The following is a 19,008-nucleotide window of genomic DNA, read 5'->3' as shown; positions in this document are numbered from 1 at the left end:
TTTAACTGGACTTAAGGTAAAAGCACCAATGATCGACGCTGCACCAATGTTCGACATGGCACTTATGTCAAAGTAATAATATAGTTTAAGTTTGAACAACGATTTCTTTTCTTTATTCAAAATTGATTCCTGTCACTTTGACCTAAAGTACTTATGTCGAACACTGGCTAAAAGTGTCGATCATTGGTGGTTTTCCCTTAATCGCGTATACTTCGCTTAAAGAAACGTTTACGTCTTCGTTTCTTGTGGCAACTACACACAGGCGTTATTTACTTACTGCCAGTATGCGGTGACTGAGAGTTATCTAATCTGCTCCATGTAGTAAAAGGGATCTTAGATATTTCTTCTTCAGTCCATTCTCACTGCGTCACACATTCATCCCAATATTCTAATGTTTATGTCACATCCCGGTATTGTAAGTACTAATAGCAAAATAATAAAATAGTCTCGAGGACCGAAAAGTGACAAAGTGCCGGGAATTCCCGGTACCAGGTCGGTACCGGAAAACTGAGTCCCGATTCTGACAACGGTACCGGTATATTCCGTCACACACAAAACCAGAGGTGTTCAATAAAATTCATGAGTAAAACAATGCACAGTTTATTGCCATGTCTAATTACATACACAATTATAATTAATACATCAATGTGACATTCTACTATGTAAAAAAATCTATTCATTATCTACATACAAATTACGTCAGCCTAACAGCAATTTTCAAGCTCCACAGAAATTAAAATTGTGTATATGAATCAATCGACAACATTAAAGTTTCCTGACGAATCTTAGAACTGAAACATCAGTAACTATAGATGGTCAAGCAAATCTTGTCAGTAGAAAAAGGCGCGAAATTCAAATTTTCTATGGGAGCATATCCTTTCGCGTCTACATTTTTCAAATTTGCCGCTTTTTTCTACTGAGAAGATCTGCTTGACCCAGTATATTAGAATGGTGTTAAAACTGCTATTCGCTCACTTCAGAGGGCGCCACTTCTCATGTTTTTGGCAGCTCTCCCAGCCGTCATCTTTATTACCTTAGTCAATATAGTTCACTTAAAAGTAAAGTGGTATTGTATTGTTCATTATAAAAAAATATATTGAGCTAGTGGTAGACTCAAGGGGATTTTTAGTGCTCCAAGCAGTGTTGCCAGATGGTCACAAAAGTCACATTTTTCGTGACTTTTGGCCTTCTCGTGTGACATGTGCGTGACTTACGATCTTGAGGCAATTTTTGTGACTTTTAAGCTAGTCGAATTTTGGACAAGTTTAGTTCTGCAATTTATATTATTTAGGAACGCGGTGAACGCACCCAAGTTGACACTTGCACTGACACCTTGACGTTACATCCACCATTATGTTTATTATAATAGTCGTGGCAAGATGAGACTTGTTACCTTGACATGACGGTGTCATTTAGTTTGATAGTAGTAGTTTTTTTTTTGTGTATGATTCATTTCTTTTAACCTCATATCTTGAATATCTGTACGAATAGCATTTGTAATTACTTCAGACAAAAGTTTTATCACAATAATTTCTACAAATTTGATTATGTTCATTTTTACTCTGTGATCAATACTTTAGGAGCTACAGGCTGTTAAAGTTAAATAAGAGATAAAAAATAGACGGTTTAAGAAAACGTCGTTTTTTGCGTAATTGTTCATCATAAATAAAAAAAAATAGTTTAGGATAAGCAAGCTAATCGACCTGCTCATATAATATTAAAAAAAAACCGGCCAAGAGCATGCCGGCAATGCTCAGTGTAGGGTTCCGTAGTTACCCGTCCGTCAAAATAGACTATTTGCAAAAACTGCTAAACCGATTAGGTTCGCTATATTTTTCCTTGAAAGTTTTTACTAAGTTTTACTTTCACAATTTTTTAAATATTTTTTGGAGCCATGGTTAAAATGCTAGGGGAACTAAAGTGGAAAACACAACTTTTTTTCTTTCAGATCGATTATTTCTGAAAATATTAAGTTGATCAAAAATGGTCCTTAAAGACCCTTATTCATTTTAAAAGACCTATCCAAGACACCCCACACTATAGGGTTAAAGCGAGAAAAAAAATCATCCCCACTTAATGTATGGGAGTTACCCTAAAAAAATATTTTTTCTAGTTTATATTTTACGACTTTGTCAGTGTAACAAATTTATATATTCAAGCCAAATTTAATAATAGAAACTAGAAAAATATATTTTTTTATGGTGGCTGCCCTACATTAAAGTGGGGATGAATTTTTTTTCGCTTCCACCCTATAGTGCGGGATGTCGTTAGATAGGTCTTTTAAAACGGATACGGGTCTTCAAGAACCATTTTTTGATCAACTTAATATTTTCGGAAATAATCTGAAAGCAAAAAAGTTGTGTTTTCCCCTTTAGTTTCCCTAACTTTTGAACCATGGGTCCAAAAAATATGAAAAAAATCATAAAAACATAGCTTAGTAAAGACTTTCAAGGAAAAATATAGCGAACCTAATCGGTATAGCTGTTTTAGAGTTTTTGCGAATAGTCTATTTTGACAGACGGGTAACTACGGAACTCTACACTGAGCATGGTCCGACATGCTCTAAGCCGGTTTTTTTTTAGCTCTAATTTAACTTTAACAGCCTGAAGCTCCTAAAGTATTGATCGTAAAGTAAAAATAAACATAACCAAATTTGTAGGAAATTGTTGTATGATAAAATTTTTGTCCGAAGTAATTATAATGCTATTTGTACATATATTCGAGATATGAGCAAAAAGAAGAAAAAAGGTACCTTTAACCCTCCCTGCACTCTCAGCACACCCCCTACCCTCGAGGACTTTTAGTATGTTTATCTGGACACCACAAGGTATACCTGTAAGCAATTTTCAAAACTATTACACGAATTATTTCCGCAGATTTTTCTAATTTGCTTGGGTTATTGAAAATCTTAATTTTTTAACTTTCTCATTGACCCCCCAAAAGTAGCCCCCATGCTTAAAATTCATTTGTTTACGTTACATGACTTACATGTCCGTCTTTGGGTCACTAATTTCCACCAATTTGTACTAAATTTCAACTTAATTGGTCCAGTAGTTTCCGTAAAAATAGGCTGTGACAGACGGACAGACAGAAACACGAGTGATCCTATAAGGCAGCGGTCGACAACCAGCGGCCCGCGAGCCTCCCTGGCTATTTTGTATGTAATATTGACAAACGACAATGTCTGATAAAGTCATAAATACTAACAAAGTGCGGCCCGCTCCGATCCTATAAGGGTTCCGTTTTTTCCTTTTGAGGAAACATCATAAAAGGTTAGTAGATTTTTTGTGAAATATATTATTTTCTGAATTTCTTCTAACAAAATCGATTTACCTACCCATACAATACAATAATATAAAAATGTGACTTGAGCAGCAAAAACGTGACTTTTAGGGAAACGAAACGTAACTTATGACTCCAGAGCCCTGGCAACACTGGCTCCAAGAATGTACAGGCGATAAGACATCGGTCTTTTGACTCGGCTAATTTTGGCTTCGTGACGTCATATTTAAAGTTTACACGTCATCGATTTTAAACTAAAGACCATAAAATTCAGTATTTATTTGATATGAAACGACACTAAATAAATACGATGAGTGAAGTAAAATCGTCGTAAACAGCCAATTAATTGTCTCTTTCCAAAGACCGATGTGCGTAGTCTATCGCTGGGTACAGTACAGTACATATTCGTGTTCTGACGGGCAAAACCATGTTTTTTTATATCCTGGCGTGTTTTTTCATTTACATTGTCAATTGACAATTAGTCAATCTTATTCCAGGTGCACCGATGGTCAATTAACCTCGTAAAGCCCAGCCATACAAGAAAAATTGCTAGTGAAATTTGAACCTGAAGCGGGAAAAAAGAGTTGATTTTTTTTTGCTTGAAAATTGAACGAAGGAAACAAATGCAATTCTGATCCAATAGAAAGTTATTTGAATTTTATCAAACGAAATAAGTAGGTACCTACTATAAGTAGCTAGGTAAGGCTGTGAGACTTTACCTAATGTGTGGTTAAGAGGTCATTAGAGGTCCTGGAAGAGGCGGCCCCTTGCAGTGAGCTCTGTATTTTAACACCATTTTATTTAGAAAGTTAAAATAGTAATATAAAAAATAGATACGTATAAGATAAATAAACCGTAACTACAGTTACAATTATGCATAGTCACTTGAAAACTAAACGGACACGTACACTTAATCTTATTAGGCATTTGCTCTCGGGCATGAATTCAAAATTCAGGGTACACACAAAAATGCAGGTAACAGTTAAGTCGCTTATACAAAAACGACAGGTGAAACTATAGTTAATAATTAAGAGGTTAATAAAATTGTTCAAAATGTCCCAAATAGTTAATAATAGCGAAATTAACTAAGAGATGCGATGGTCTTAGGATTTGTCGCCTTAAATTACCAGTACTATTTTGAAAAGTCCCGGTATACGGGTTTTATCTAGTCCCGTCCCAGTACCGTTCACTTGTTCGTTCTACCGATTTTAAAACACAGGTTCTGGATTTTCAATTAACATACCGGTACTGCAAATCAGATTATGTGAATTTTACAGTATTAATAGGGAGATGAGCATTAGAAATATTTTTTACTGACCAAATCGCATCACGTAGGACATATGCCATTGATTTGACTAGCGGTTAAAGTTCCCATAGGCTTTGTCATATTTAGAGTAAGAACCATTACCGGTATTAATTTAATATGAGATGTCTCGCGATGATTTGAATTTGTGCTGTAGTACTAATGCTGTATAATTAGATTAAATAGCGGTTATATTGTATGAAAAGAAAAGAATACCGGTAATCGGTCCTAGATTTCAACTAACATTTTTTACTTTACTAAATGCACTTATTACTATTACATATTACATTTGATTCTAATAATATTGTATGTATGAAACACTGATTGGAGACAATACAGTAAAGCTTAGTCTAATATATCTCACACTTGCAAAAACTTTAATCTTAAATTATTATTTACGTCTTTCTCGAAATTGGTAACAAAGAAGCAGTTTTTAAATGGCTGCGAAATCATTACAGATAGGTACGTACAGGTTATAAAATGAGGGGCTGCCGTTTTTATAACAACTTAGTCTAAAAAGTAGCCGAGTTTTTCTTATTCTTGTTCTGGGTTTCAGGTAGGTATAGTAGGCACAGATGATTATAGTTAATGCAAGTGGGGTTAGTCGTACAAAAGTAATTGGCAGTAATCGCGATTACCTATGGCAACGTGAATTTGATTGCTTAAGATATTTTTGGTCCAAAATTTAAAGTATCTAATCACTTCGCACATTACGTTTATCTGAATTATTTAAAGATATAAATACACCATTTTAATACTGATGTTACAGAAAATATAATTATGTATTAGTAGTTTAATAACTAAGCGAAGACTATGTTAAAACTAGTAATTTCTTACGTAATATGGCAGTATAGTCGTATTGGAAATTTCATTTCATTTTATTTAATTGCTATAAATAAATGAAATGAAATGGCCTTATGTGGGTTCCCTGCGAGATTCGTCCGAAGCTAAGGCACGCATAGTGCTAACGCGTAACCTCATTCGATGGGTTTTTACATTCCAAACACAAAAACACTTCACTGGTTCACATATCGAGTCTTCGAGTCCACTAGCGCTTATTCGCTGAATGTTCATTTCGATTTCACGATTATAAAGTTACATTGTCCTTAGTGTCACTATTTCACTTATCATTTCATTACACAACACACTACTCAGATTGAGTTGGAGACTTTTAAGTGCATACAGTTTTTGTTCGAGTTACACGAAGATTTTGGCAACAATTGTGCCGTGAACTCATTAAAGAGTTTACCGACTTGGAAACCGTACCCAAGTGGCTTATTGCGGTCTAGATTATATTACTTATCGTGTCCTGAGTTATCCACTGTAAGTGATAAAAAAGACCCTCATATCGTAAGGTACATTGTACTGGCTCTCATTGCATATACAAGGTTTCTTTAGCATGGCGGTATGTCAGCACAGATGATAGTCGACATCGGTTTCATAGCGAGGTCGCAGTCGGCGTCACTTCGCCGCTGGCCTGTTACATTGTCCACGCAGTAAACTCGTCTGTGCTTCGTTGGCTCCTTCCCCTATAAGAAATAAAAGGTATTAATTATTAACCTAGCCTTATAAGCGCTACCCCTAAATATAATTTATATTTTCCGAGGGCCACTTTTGGATAAATTCGTTCTAGCCAAAACATGTTTTTTATGGTTGCTGTCGAGGTCGTGGACGAGACTTGACCAACGCGAGCTTCATTTGGAGACCCCTAGTTTAATAAGGTATCAAAGTTCGGTGGGTATGAGATGGTAACATTTTCGATGGGTCCTAAACCGAATTATAATACAGATTTGAAAAATGCTGGAAGTCCCTTTAAAATGGCTATATGGGTCTTATACTGACATTTCTGACAAGATTTTCAACCAGCATCGTACATGCGTTGAAAATCATCTTCGACTCTATGATAACTGAGTACTAAGTTACCAGTATATAATCAAATCCTTACCGGTATTCTACAGGAGGTGTTGCACCGCTGCCACGACTCGACGCGCCAATGCGTGCGCACGGTGCACGGCGCTCGCATGCATATTTGCACGAGCGCCTCCCTGCTGAACTGCTCTTGCTGGTCACAATGTGACGGATCCACCTTTTCTATTAACAATATTGAAAATCATAATGAGTCCATAGCTTTACTTTCGCAAATAAATACTCCTAAAGTGTAATGATTAAAAAATTACAAATAAGTACCTACTAATACTTTTACTCGTATACACGGTAACCATTCGCTGAGCCATACGGTAGCATCACGTGTATTCAAGATGTGGCGCTAGTGACGATGACCGGTACTGCCCATAATGTACCGGTAAAACGTTTTAGGTTAGGTCAAATGCAACATCGGACAGTTATCTTCGGAAGTGCGATAGGTAGGAAACCCAGTATAGGTACTCACGGCCACTGTCAGTGACGCACTCGTGTTGGCGGTACATGCGGCCGCGACCACATGTAGCGCTGCACGGTGACCAATCGCTGAGCCGGTACCGGTATCTCTTGCTGACGGTATACTGGTAGTTCACGCCGGGGTTGCGGTGGTTGCCGCGGTAAATTCGTTGCTGTAACAAATCGCAAGATAAAACAAGTGGAAACTATTACACTTTCATAACTTGGTACGTTACCGGGAAATTACCCGTCTTGTGAGAATTCCCGGTATACTTACGTTTCAGCACATCACTAGTGGTATTCAACACATTTTTTTAACGATACATATCGCTGCCCCAATATTACAGGTTTCTATGTTTCACTTTTATCGAACTAAAATTTGAACATTGTCATAGTGACATTAAGGTCACTGTGGACAAGTCCGTCTACAAGGCAAGTCCGTCAACACGTTATAACTTTTGAATTTGAAGGCGTATGCGACTTTGGAGTCCAGTCGATTAACCAGTTTTTCGCGCTAGTTCCGTCACTGTAAAACAGATGGCGCTGTGACAACCAACTTCAGAGCAATCCGCCTCAACAAGTCATTTCGTGTTTTGAACTCGAAGTCATAGTGCGACAGCCGTTCGAAAAAAAATTGTTAAAAATAGTTTCTGAAAAGATTGTGCATCAGAAAGTAACTACGTAGGTAGCATAAGAACCAGTTGTCTTTATTCTATTTTTAAAATATCAGAAATTAGCTTAGTTTTGTAATTATACGTTCCACAATTTATCATATTAAAATTTGACTAAGTTGGAAAGTCAGTCTATTATGTTCAAGGCAAGTCCGTCATATTTCGCCGGACTTTCGTTAAATCAGAGATTACCAACTGTTTTTGCGACTTTAATATTATAACGATTTGATAAGGTATCAAAAAATCCTCCTGACTTTGCGCATGATGTTACTTTATTAAATTTTGATCTCAGTAAATTAAAAGAAACGATTATAATTCATTTTAAAATTACTATTGATCTTTATTTCGGAAATCAAAAAAATAATTATGCTTAATTATTTGCCAAAAAAGGTTTACCACCCCATTTTGGTAGTATATGCCGGACTTGCCTTTGTTTTAGAAAAATGGTGTTTATTTCGAATCTGAACCGTATATTAACAAGTTTAAAATACACTTTTCATTGTCTTGATCCGTTCTTTTTAGGAATTTAACTACGAACATATACGCACCCATAGATTGGCTGATATCATAACTAGACGAACTTCCCTTAAACTGCACGGGAAGTCCGTCTACTCGCCGAATTTAAAAAAATGCCATTGTTTTTGCTTAATTTGTGATTGAAATGATCTGTCACTAAGGCTAAACTATTAATCATTAAATTCTTCATCGTATGCGATTACAAGCAGTAACATAGGTGAATAATTAACGGAACTAGATCACTCCAAAGTCGAAAAAAAATAAAGTATGCCGGACTTCGCCACAGTGACCTTAAGTCGAATAACAGCTATCTTGAAAATGTAACATAGAACCCTGTAATATTGGGCAGCGATATACCTACCTACGGTTTAGGTTAAATTTATTTAATAAGTATTAGTGTCTAAATACTTTTAAACATGTGTTTTATATTTATGTGGTTTTTATTAAGTTATTTCTGTTTCTTTATATTTTCATTTATTTGTGTACAATATTTTGTGTGCACTTTTACATCATCAAGCTTTCTCACCAGTGACTACTCACGAGTTGTTGATAAGGTACTTACGTATACTTTAATATCCTCTAGGATCGGTCCCACTATCTGCACTTTCTCCCAGTCGCGGTCTCTTTCGTAGATCGCCTGGGAGCCAGCCACGAAATACTCGGTCAGAGTAGCATTACTGAAAGAAATACAATAAAAACATTAAATATTAACACTTAGTCTGACTCAGAAAATCGAACAAAATCTAGCCGTGTTTGAACGAAAAGTACTTAAGTACTTAAGGAGAATTAATTGTACGGACCTATTATAGAGACCGATCGGACCTACCGCGCTAACGGAAGATTCACAAAAAGAGCGCCACAGGAAGTAAAAAAAACCGGCCAAGTGCGAGTCGGACTCGCACACGAAGGGTTCCGTACCATTACTACCATTACGCAAAAAACGGCAAAAGAATCACGTTTGTTGTATGGGAGCCCCTCTTAAATATTTATTTTATTCTGTTTTTAGTATTTGTTGTTATAGCGGCAACAGAAATACATCATCTGTGAACATTTCAACTGTCTAGCTATCACGGTTCATGAGATACAGCCTGGTGACAGACAGACAGACGGACAGTAGAGTCTTAGTAATAGGGTTCCATTTTTACCATCTTCAATAATAGCTATTATTGGCGCCTATAGTAAAGTAATATGATAATTGCGAGATGTGCATGGTGACCTAAAGAGAAAAGTAAAACTAAATAAAAGCTCATACACGAAAACTAATAAAAAAAAACCCTCATACCGTAAACTAGCATATCACGAAACCAAGGTGTCCGAAACGAATCGATGGAAATCGATTGCCATAAATTTTGATTGATTTTCTTACCGAGCTCCGCCTCCGTTAAGAAGAAGTTTTCTCGTTCGTGCACTTCCAATAGAAATGTAATTTCCCGGGCTCACTTTCTCTTGGATCTTCACGTTTCTTGACCCGGCTGGTATCACGGCAACCTGAAAAAAAGCCTATTATATGAACAATGTCATGTTTATGCCTATACACATATTTCGTCAGTTGGCAGTCCAAATTCACAAGAAAATATTATTTCCCACCATTTTATACTAAAAGTGATATACGACTAATTAGTAGGCTAAGTACTGTTATAGGTAATACTGAACTACATTTTACTAGTTAGTAATCCACCGCGCAACTACATTATGAGTAGGGCTAGAGATAGAGATCTTTATTTTGCATCCAATGTACATATTTATATTAAATACATACAAGTAAACTACATAGTAACATACAGGCGCATGGACCCTGGTAGGGTATGGCAAAAAATATTTGTAACAAATCAAATTATAAGTTTTACGTGACAAGCATAACATGACTTAAAGTAAATCCAACCTCTAAGTTAAATGGTTTATTATTGTTAATATTCATGCTTACACGACTGCCCAAAAAAGTACCTAGTGCTATGTTTGTATGTGCTCGCAACATATCTATATACAAGTAAACATTAAGAGAGTTAAGCGCGAGTCGTCATAGTTATTTAGTACTAGTGACAAATGATCATAATAAGTCAAACGCCTTATACCTCAGTAAAGCCGGACTGCTTAGTGGTGCCCTTGCTGTAGATGCCCTGCACAGTCTTGCACGCCGAGCCGTCCCCTCCACAGATGCCGCACGCATCCTCCTCTAGATCCGAGTTTACCACCCAATCACACCCCACTTTGTAGCACACGCCTGAAACAATAGATGACTTATCGTTAGTATCCGGGCAGTATCTCGTAATCGTAAATCTGTACACGGTATACTTACCAGGTATGCACATGTCGCTGTCGCGCAAATTTCTGCCGGCGATGGTCTGCCAGCAAGGCGTCCCATCGGCCACGTAGCCCGGCATTATCTCGATCGTAATGCTATTGGGTATTGGGCTATTGGGTATACATGGTACTTACCAGATATGCACATGTCTCGTGAATTTCTGCCGGCGATGGTCTGCCAGCAAGGCGTCCCGTCGGCCACGTATCCGGGCAGTATCTCGTAATCGTTACTGTTGCGCGGCACGCACTGCAGCTCGCACGGCTTGTCTGCAAAACGAGATGGCTGGTTAAATAATGCTTGTGACAATGGGGAAGGCTGGCAAAAACTAAACGTAGATGGCGTTTATGGCAAGGGCGGATCCAGGGGCCCTGGGCTGGGTCTAAGACAAAAGTTGATATTTTTCTAAATTGATGAAGAAATAATTAGAAGTTGATCAGGGTTCCTTATGTTAAGGCGAAGTTATGTAATAAAGCCTAATTTAGGGGTTTGCAATGAACTGCAACATTAATAAATGGGTTTGGTACTAACCTTGGTCATAAAATGACACCCAATCAGCAATGACCGTGTCGTTATTCTTATCGGTCTTGTTGTTGTATTTCGCGCACTGGACGTCTCTGAACAACGGTTCGTTTATGGGGCACTTTTCTCTGTTGCATGTGCGGTATCTGCAAAACAAAGGTTTTATTGAAATATGTATGTTGGTACCACGTAGGTAAATAATATTTGATTTCTCTGAGACGATTTTTTTCGGCTTGAACTTTAATTTGTTAAACAAAAGGCATTGTTTCTTTTATGCAGCGTAGTTTCTGATCGAGTAGTAGGATTTTACAAGTAAAATTGCATCTATGTACCTTCCTATGGTGATGGCTTTGTGAACTATTTATATTGCGGTGTCTGTGTAGTCTGTGGCATGACCTTCTTAGGTTCCTTAGGTAGTCATACGTACCGGCTTCTATCTCCGACGGCATAGGATTATCCCACTCCCTAGTTTTGATCTCCACGCCCCCTACAATGACTTGAGCCTATCTCGAGTCTCTGGTAGCCTCTTCTGAGGGACACTTCAAGAATCTTCAGATCAATACTATCTCTACTTACCGGCTTCTATCTCCGACGCAATATTTCCCGTTGTTGGACGGCATAGGGCTGTCGCACTCCCTGGTTTTGATCTCGACGCCTCCGCCGCAAGTCCGGGAGCACTCGCTCCACTCCGACCACTCGCCCCAGCCCCCGTCCCGGGCCTCCGGCGGCCTCTCACGAGGGACGCACTTCTGGTTCTGACACCACTGTAAACAAAAAGCAGAAGTGACTTAACTACATGGAAATAAATTGTATCAGAAAGTTTGTTGGCATAGTTCAAAGAGTTGTCTGATCTAAATAGCGGTAGTCGAGAAGCTGGGATACAAAGGAGTCTAGTCTTTGAGGACTTCTGCTAGTTCTTTGGACAGATACTATAACGATTATGATTTAAAATTAAAAACTCCTATAAGTACGATTCGGCGACGTAATTCTGAGGCCTATCATAGCTGACTTAGCTAGAGACCTAAGCAAATTTTAATGTAAACAATGAATAAAAAGCAAATCTCCAAGCCTAGCTTAGTGTAGTTCATTTCTAAGTTTCTCGAGAGCTTCTAAGATCATTACCATATCGATTCCGCAAGTGGTGCCGGAGGCGGCAGGCCGCAGCATGGACTTGCAGGTCCCGTTGACGAGACACCAGAGATGCTGGCACAGCTCTTCCGGATCCGTACCGGTGCAGACGGTCGCGTCCGTTCCGAACTGAAGCACGCATTGCTTCGTCGCATCGTACATTACTCCTGCAATCGGAACAAGTGTTCAGGAAGGGTATAGTCTGTAGATTTGTAAGTGGCCCCGAGCCGCTAATCCTTTGCCTATTGTTAAGTAAAACCGCACGTGCACATCTACCTGTAAAAAAGGGTTGTGTAATTCTCTACGGTTACTGAGTGCTGGCGAGTCGAACCAGTCTAAAATGTGTCATCGAGATGCGTAACGAAGGCGCGTTATCGGAGAGCGCACCTACACTGGTTTTTTGAGCGTTGGACTAGCCCGCGCTCAGGTGCCAATTAGAATAATTAAGACCCTTTTTTGAAGGTAAGTAGCACGTGCGGTTTTACTTAACAATAGACAAAGGATTAGCAGTTCGGGGCCAGTTACGAATCTACTTCTACTCTACAATGAGTAACAGGAGTCACAATGGGAAGTGGTTATGAATAATCTCGGACACCACGCATAAGCGCTTATTGTCATGTGAATAAATATAAAATAATAAATGAACAAAATTAGTTTTAAAAATACCTATATGCACTTACCTGCGGGGAGTTCTGGATATTTGTACTTGTCAATTTCAGTGGACGGTTCGTCACCCAAGCACTCACCAAATCCATTGCTGCAACAAAAATAATAGAGATAGATTAGACCAAGACAATTCTGCAACGATTTTGGTAGCAGACGCAGTGCAAGTGTTATTTTAAACGTGAAACTTCTATGAAATTATGACGTACCTATAAATAACACTTGCCCTGCGTATGCTATCAAATTCTCTATGAATATTATAATACCACAGCAAGAGTGTTAATTAAAGATAATTTTGAACACAACGGTGACTTTGCTATTTATAGCTTTAAGGCACCGTAAATTCAGGTTCTAAGGTAGGTTGAGATGGAGATTGAGCGAGACGGGCTGAGACGGCTGTGCGTGCCCGGAATCGCGAATATCATGCATTGTTTTGAATTGTACATTTTTAGTTAGTTTTAACCAGGTTTTAACCATTAAACAGTTTTCGACGTGTTCGATCAAAAATATAATTGTGTATTTTTAGAACAGTTTTCATTATTTTAGCTTACAAATTTGTAATAGTGTGTTTTAGACCTAATATGTTCGTGATTTTTTTCTATCAGGCGAAAGTTATTTAATCAGGTTTTGCATCGATGAAGTATTCATATTTTTAGCAACCATATTATAGTCTGAAACATCACTACAATCACTGCTGGCTAAACCTATAAGGCACCTTAATTGTAATAAAATCTCAACGCCTACCATCTCATAAAAACTGCAAGCGATTTGTTAACAAAATTAATTACGTATTTAAACTTCGGTTCCAATTTGTAATCCTACCATTTATGAGTATTGACATTTTAATGACAAATAACTCGAATGTTTTGTGGGTCGATCGTAAATATTGGTTGATGACTGGGCGGACGCAGTCAATAAATAAATAATTTAATTAACTGGCCGTGTCTAATGATATTCGGCCGTTTAGCAAATAGGGTACCTAAATCGCCAAATATCCTTATTTATAATTATAGGTACATACATTACTTAAGTTTCTATTAGATTAGCGTTTTCTTTCAACGATTACCATAAACGATTTACTATATAGTCTATATATAACAACTAAGTACCTATTTCGTTAGGTATAAACCTAGGATTTCACCTTCCGATCTAGGTAGAAAAGCAATAAACGATGTTATCGCACTCGTTATAAAAGTACCGTGGCGATAAGTGCTTCTAGGGGTATGCTACTTTGAATTTATTACCAAACAACTTTCTTGTGCCTAAGAAAGGTAAATGTACTAGTGCTCGACATGCTAATGCCCAATAGACGACACCTTGCTGTCACCTCTATTGACAATGACTTAAGTTTCAAGATGACATGTAGGTACTGGGACCGCTTCGAGCACCAGTACGTTTACCTAATAACGTAATATAGTTGACATATTAATAGCCATGTTAATTAAGATGTAAGGACCATGTGCTATTAGGTTATTGAACATTTATTGACACACTATATAACACTTGTAAAAACTAGAAATGTAATAAAGTCTAGCAAGTCAATTTTAACTTACTAATAAATGTTTGTAATAAATATGGAAAACATCCATAACTGCAGGAAACGCCACATCGCTAAAACACATTTTCGCTTTACGATTCAAGAAATTATCTTGCGATTTCGATAGCGAATTTCAGTAAATATCTAATTAATTGATTTTAATCGTTATATAATTAAATATCCAGTTGTTTTAAAACCGGAACCAATATATTATACTGTCCATCAAATTCAAGAATGTGAGAACATTTAAATTCCTATCTCAAGGTCAGTTAGTGAGAATTCATACAATTATGAATACAAATCTATTATTAATTTAGATTTAATTATGATTACGATCAGTCATTTAAAATTCAATATAATTAAGGTTTCTCGATATTTTCACCTTAGTTAAAGCATAGTGTAAAAAAAGTAACAGTGGACCGACGCCTTTGATGTTTGCGTAAATGGCAGATAACTAAATTAAGGTAGGCTCTCAGAAATTGCTTTAATCGATAATAATAAATACTTATAACTCGTTAAAAATACCGCATCTCACTTTGCATTATACATTTGATATCAATTTTTAAGTTTAATTAATTATAAAAACTTTTTACAAAAAAAAGCAAACCGACTTCAAAAAGGATGAAATAAAATATTATCCTTTTTGAAGTCTATGCGTTACCAACTGATATGTTTGAAGTCGGTGCCAAGCCAATTTTTAAGCATACCATGACTTTGGTGCAATTCGATAAGGATTTACCTACGTTGGATTGCCTTACACGACGACAATGAACGTACTTTCTGTAGGTACAGTCGACGTTAAAAATATGTTTACACTTTTCGCCTTATTACAAAGGAGTAAGGTGCAAAAGTGTAAACATATCATTGACGTCGACTGGACCTAAGAACACACCTCAGAACATACGATCAAACTTTCTTGGCGCAGTCTGTACCATGTTTGTCGGCACATTAGTGTAAATATAAATGCATTTTTTTGCCGTCGTATTTTTTAAAGAGCATTTCTTACTAATGCTCGAACAGTCTATAGCACGCAAGTGTGGGATTGGGACTGAGTTATTTCCCGTCCCTTATCCAGAGGACTACATTTGAAAATATAAAAAAATTCAAGGAATTTTATACCTTCTTGCCAAATTTCACCTAAGGCGGTTCAGTTATTTAGCCATGAAAAGGCGACAAAGAGGCAGACAGAATTCTTTACACATTTATAATAGTTATTAGTACAGTTCTAATGGGATTTATAGCCATAAAGCTGATTATTTTTGTCTGGTATTGTTACTACTTGGCTTGGCACCGACTTCAAACATATCAGTTGGTAACGCATAGACTTCAAAAAGGATAATATTTTATTTCATCCTTTTTGAAGTCGGTTTGCTTTTTTTGTAAAAAGTTTTTATTTTTCCATTTTTAGTTTTAACGCATTGTTAAGAGCGCGACGCATGAATGAAAAACAAGATCATGTTTAACACTAAATTCGTTAACACTACCTATTACTTTAGTAAATAGAAATCAGGAATTTTCTCGAGTCCGTCTGGGAAATTATAATTCCTGTCAACTAAATCCATCCGCCCGCCCCGCCACTGACCCAATCCCTCAGCCCCCCGATCACTCAACCTCACAGCACATCAACCCCTGATCCAGGAATCCCTCGATCCTGAACTAGCAACCCTTCAACCGCCATTCCCCGACCCCTTAATCCCTGACTCCTTTATCCTAACCCCCGATTAGTAGCCTTACCAGCTTACCACGAGTTTGACATTGATATATTCGCTAGCATGTGTGTAACTTACTTCCTATGCATCTCGCTTGTACTAACCTTAATGTGAGCGAGATGCATAAAAAGTTACATTTAGATGCATAAGACGTTAGCGAATATGTCAATGTCAAACTCGTGGTAAGGCTACAGTTGCAGTACATCAAATTGGTGGTTTTCGGAAGCAAATGCTCGAGTTACTTTAGAAAACCCCGAAATTACTTAACACGTGCCTTTAAAAATTGAGGAGTTCCCTCAATTCCTCATGGATTCCATCATCAGACCAGAACCAAAAATAATACGGAAACACCTTGGAGGTAACTTCTTCCAAACAAAAAAAGAATTACTCAAATCGGATCACAGGTGCCGGAGTAATCGCTTAACATACTTACATTTAAAGAAATCATCATCATTATCATCAAAATAATCATCATCATCAGGTCTACTTCATCAAATTGGTGGTTTTCGGGAGAAAATGCTCGAGTTGCTTAAGAAAACGCCCAAAACACCATGCATGTGCCTTTTAAAATTGAGGAGTTCCCTCAATTCCTCATGGATCCCATCATCAGAACAGAACCAAATTAAAATGGGACCAACTCGGAGGTAGCTCCTTTCAAACAAAAAAAGAATTACTCAAATCGGACTACGGATGTCGGAGTAATCGGTGAACGTACATAGAAAAAAAAAAAAAAAAAAAGATAGCCACAACCGAATACAGAACCTCCTCCTTCTATGAAATTGAAGTCGGTTAAAAAATGCTTTATAAGGCCGTGAATGGCGGATACGTGAGCAAAATATCATATCATAAAATCGTACTTATTGTTACTCCCTTTTGCAGCAGGTCTTACGGGTCTTTTGTTCAATTAAATTTACACAGACATATTAATTAGCACTTTATTATCCGTATTAATTAAATGTAAATTACATCGCCCGGTAGTTTTATAACGGCAACTATCCAATTAACCTATAGACCTCCCGTAATGTATTTTTTACTACACCAGTACGTAAAGGCTCTCTTTATACTTCAAAAAGTAATAAGAAAGTTACATTTGATCTTCATATAAGAGAGCCTAAGTAATCTGATATAAATATTTAATTATTTCCTCATTTTGGATTTTTAAGTGATGATTTTGAATGATAATATGAATTTGATTTGTAATTTTTTACACTTAGTATTTTCCTGGCGTGTTTGTGGCGGTTTTGTATTGCACTCGGGAGCAAATTTGCTACTGAATTAATAACCTTGAAATTGTAAATTACAGTCCAAATTATGTGGTACGTAGGTATAAGGCATACCAAAGGTTAAGCCTTGAAACCCTCGCAACGCGCAAGATTCGACTTTACGAACCAGACGCTACGCTTGTGGTTCAATTTTCGAGACGCCGCGTTCTTTGCACACTTCAATTATCTGTAACCGTAAGCGTCATTCTAGATCTGTGGGCGCAGTATAATTATTTTTGCACATGACTTACTCTAAGAAATTGGTGACATCTCGCTTGCTGCACCGCGACCAAGCCACTTGGACGCTGTCCGCCTCAAACACCGGCGTCATGATGTGCAACGTCGACCCCTCCCGCCTGCTGCAGCCGATCTTCTCTGTGTCGTGGTACAAACCGAAGCTGGAACAAGCATTTATTCATTCAAAGTCATATTCGTACCAAACATATTCGGGTCATACACATACCGGGTGTGTCCTGTAACACGACCAAAAAATTAAACTGTAGGCCAAACCAACCAGCATTTGTCTTCAAACTAACCAACATTTCTTTTCTTCAGCGACTTTTAAACATCATGATTTCATGAAGATGTTAGACTTCGTATTTTTCATACAAATTAAATATTGCCTTCAATGTACGCTGTCATCAGTGTAATTGGCGTTGTTTGTCACGCTTTAAACAACGACAACACAAAATTCGCAATACATTGCATCTTAGAATAAACTCTAAACTGTGCTAATAATAAAAAAATACAAGTTATTTTTAAAAGTCGATAAATTAATTCCAAGTTGCCGAGATGAAGATGCTGAGGTGGATGTGCGGCGTTACCCGGCTCGACAGAATCCGTAACGAGTACGTACGAGGAAGCCTGGGCGTACGCGCGACATTGCCGATAAAATGCAGGAGAGCAGGCTGCGATGGTATGGTCATGTAAAAAGAAGGCCTTCTGACTACGTAGGAAATTTGGCACTACAACTTTCCATCCCAGGTCGCAGATCTAGGGGCAGACCCAGAACAAGTTGGAAGGATGTAGTGCTAAAGGACATGAGTGAGTGCAAGTTATCCGAAGACGATGTCGTGGACAGGGCGAAGTGGAGAAGTGGAGAAGGAGATGTGGGATGGATAGCTAGGAAAAGAGAGATTTTTAAAAGTCGCTATAACAAATGTTGGTCAGTTTGAGGAGTACAGCCTATAGATTAATTTTTTGCTCGTATTACAGAGACACACCCAGTATACATATTAAATTTATGTTGGTTCTAAACACACAAAATAAAAATGTAACACAAAGACACATTTATAAAATACTTATAACTAATCATCACCTAAACTGCCTTAATTAAGAACACTGGTGAAAAACAAGATGTACTTATTCATAAAACAAAAATAGAGTTATCACTGGTTAATAACATTTAATCGTCATGTCATTGTGTGTCACAATGATACATTACATCGTTTATTGCTTTATTGATGTAATTATCAGGCGTGATGGTCACACACGGACGGTCGACCGTGGTTAATAGCTACTGTCGTTCCCGTTGTTAATTGACAAAACTTAAACCTTATGTCAAAGAGATAAGGCCTATAGATAGTTATGGCCAGAGGGTTGGTATTTACACGTTTCTAAGTATCATATGTAATACCGGGTTCTGTGACAGGATCAATAAACTAAACTGTAGGCTGTAATCCTCAAACCGACCAACATTTAGTTCAGCGACTTTTAAAAATAACTTGTGTTTTGATTTTT

At 37.5% G+C, this 19,008-nt stretch overlaps 1 protein-coding gene across 1 annotated transcript in view; it reads right to left on the bottom strand.

The window, feature by feature from the left end:
- Positions 1 to 4,462: 4,462 nt before the first annotated feature.
- LOC134798686 (A disintegrin and metalloproteinase with thrombospondin motifs 7) overlaps positions 4,463 to 19,008 on the bottom strand; it is a 117,931-nt gene continuing 103,385 nt past the window's right edge. The window contains exons 9-20 of the mRNA XM_063771057.1: positions 17,520 to 17,666; positions 12,778 to 12,854; positions 12,092 to 12,264; positions 11,546 to 11,733; positions 10,979 to 11,115; positions 10,585 to 10,716; positions 10,221 to 10,369; positions 9,515 to 9,636; positions 8,711 to 8,825; positions 6,975 to 7,134; positions 6,531 to 6,676; positions 4,463 to 6,114 (exon numbers count right to left, since the gene is read on the bottom strand). Of these exons, the coding sequence (XP_063627127.1) occupies positions 5,980 to 6,114; positions 6,531 to 6,676; positions 6,975 to 7,134; positions 8,711 to 8,825; positions 9,515 to 9,636; positions 10,221 to 10,369; positions 10,585 to 10,716; positions 10,979 to 11,115; positions 11,546 to 11,733; positions 12,092 to 12,264; positions 12,778 to 12,854; positions 17,520 to 17,666 (1,681 nt within the window). The 3' untranslated portion in view covers positions 4,463 to 5,979. The remainder of the gene's footprint in view (positions 6,115 to 6,530; positions 6,677 to 6,974; positions 7,135 to 8,710; positions 8,826 to 9,514; positions 9,637 to 10,220; positions 10,370 to 10,584; positions 10,717 to 10,978; positions 11,116 to 11,545; positions 11,734 to 12,091; positions 12,265 to 12,777; positions 12,855 to 17,519; positions 17,667 to 19,008) is intronic.

The sequence above is a fragment of the Cydia splendana genome, chromosome 17, assembly GCF_910591565.1.
Source record: "Cydia splendana chromosome 17, ilCydSple1.2, whole genome shotgun sequence".
In the NCBI taxonomy this organism is placed as follows: domain Eukaryota; kingdom Metazoa; phylum Arthropoda; class Insecta; order Lepidoptera; family Tortricidae; genus Cydia; species Cydia splendana.
Note: the sequence above shows the minus strand (reverse complement) of the source record. Positions and strands in the feature narration are given on the sequence as shown.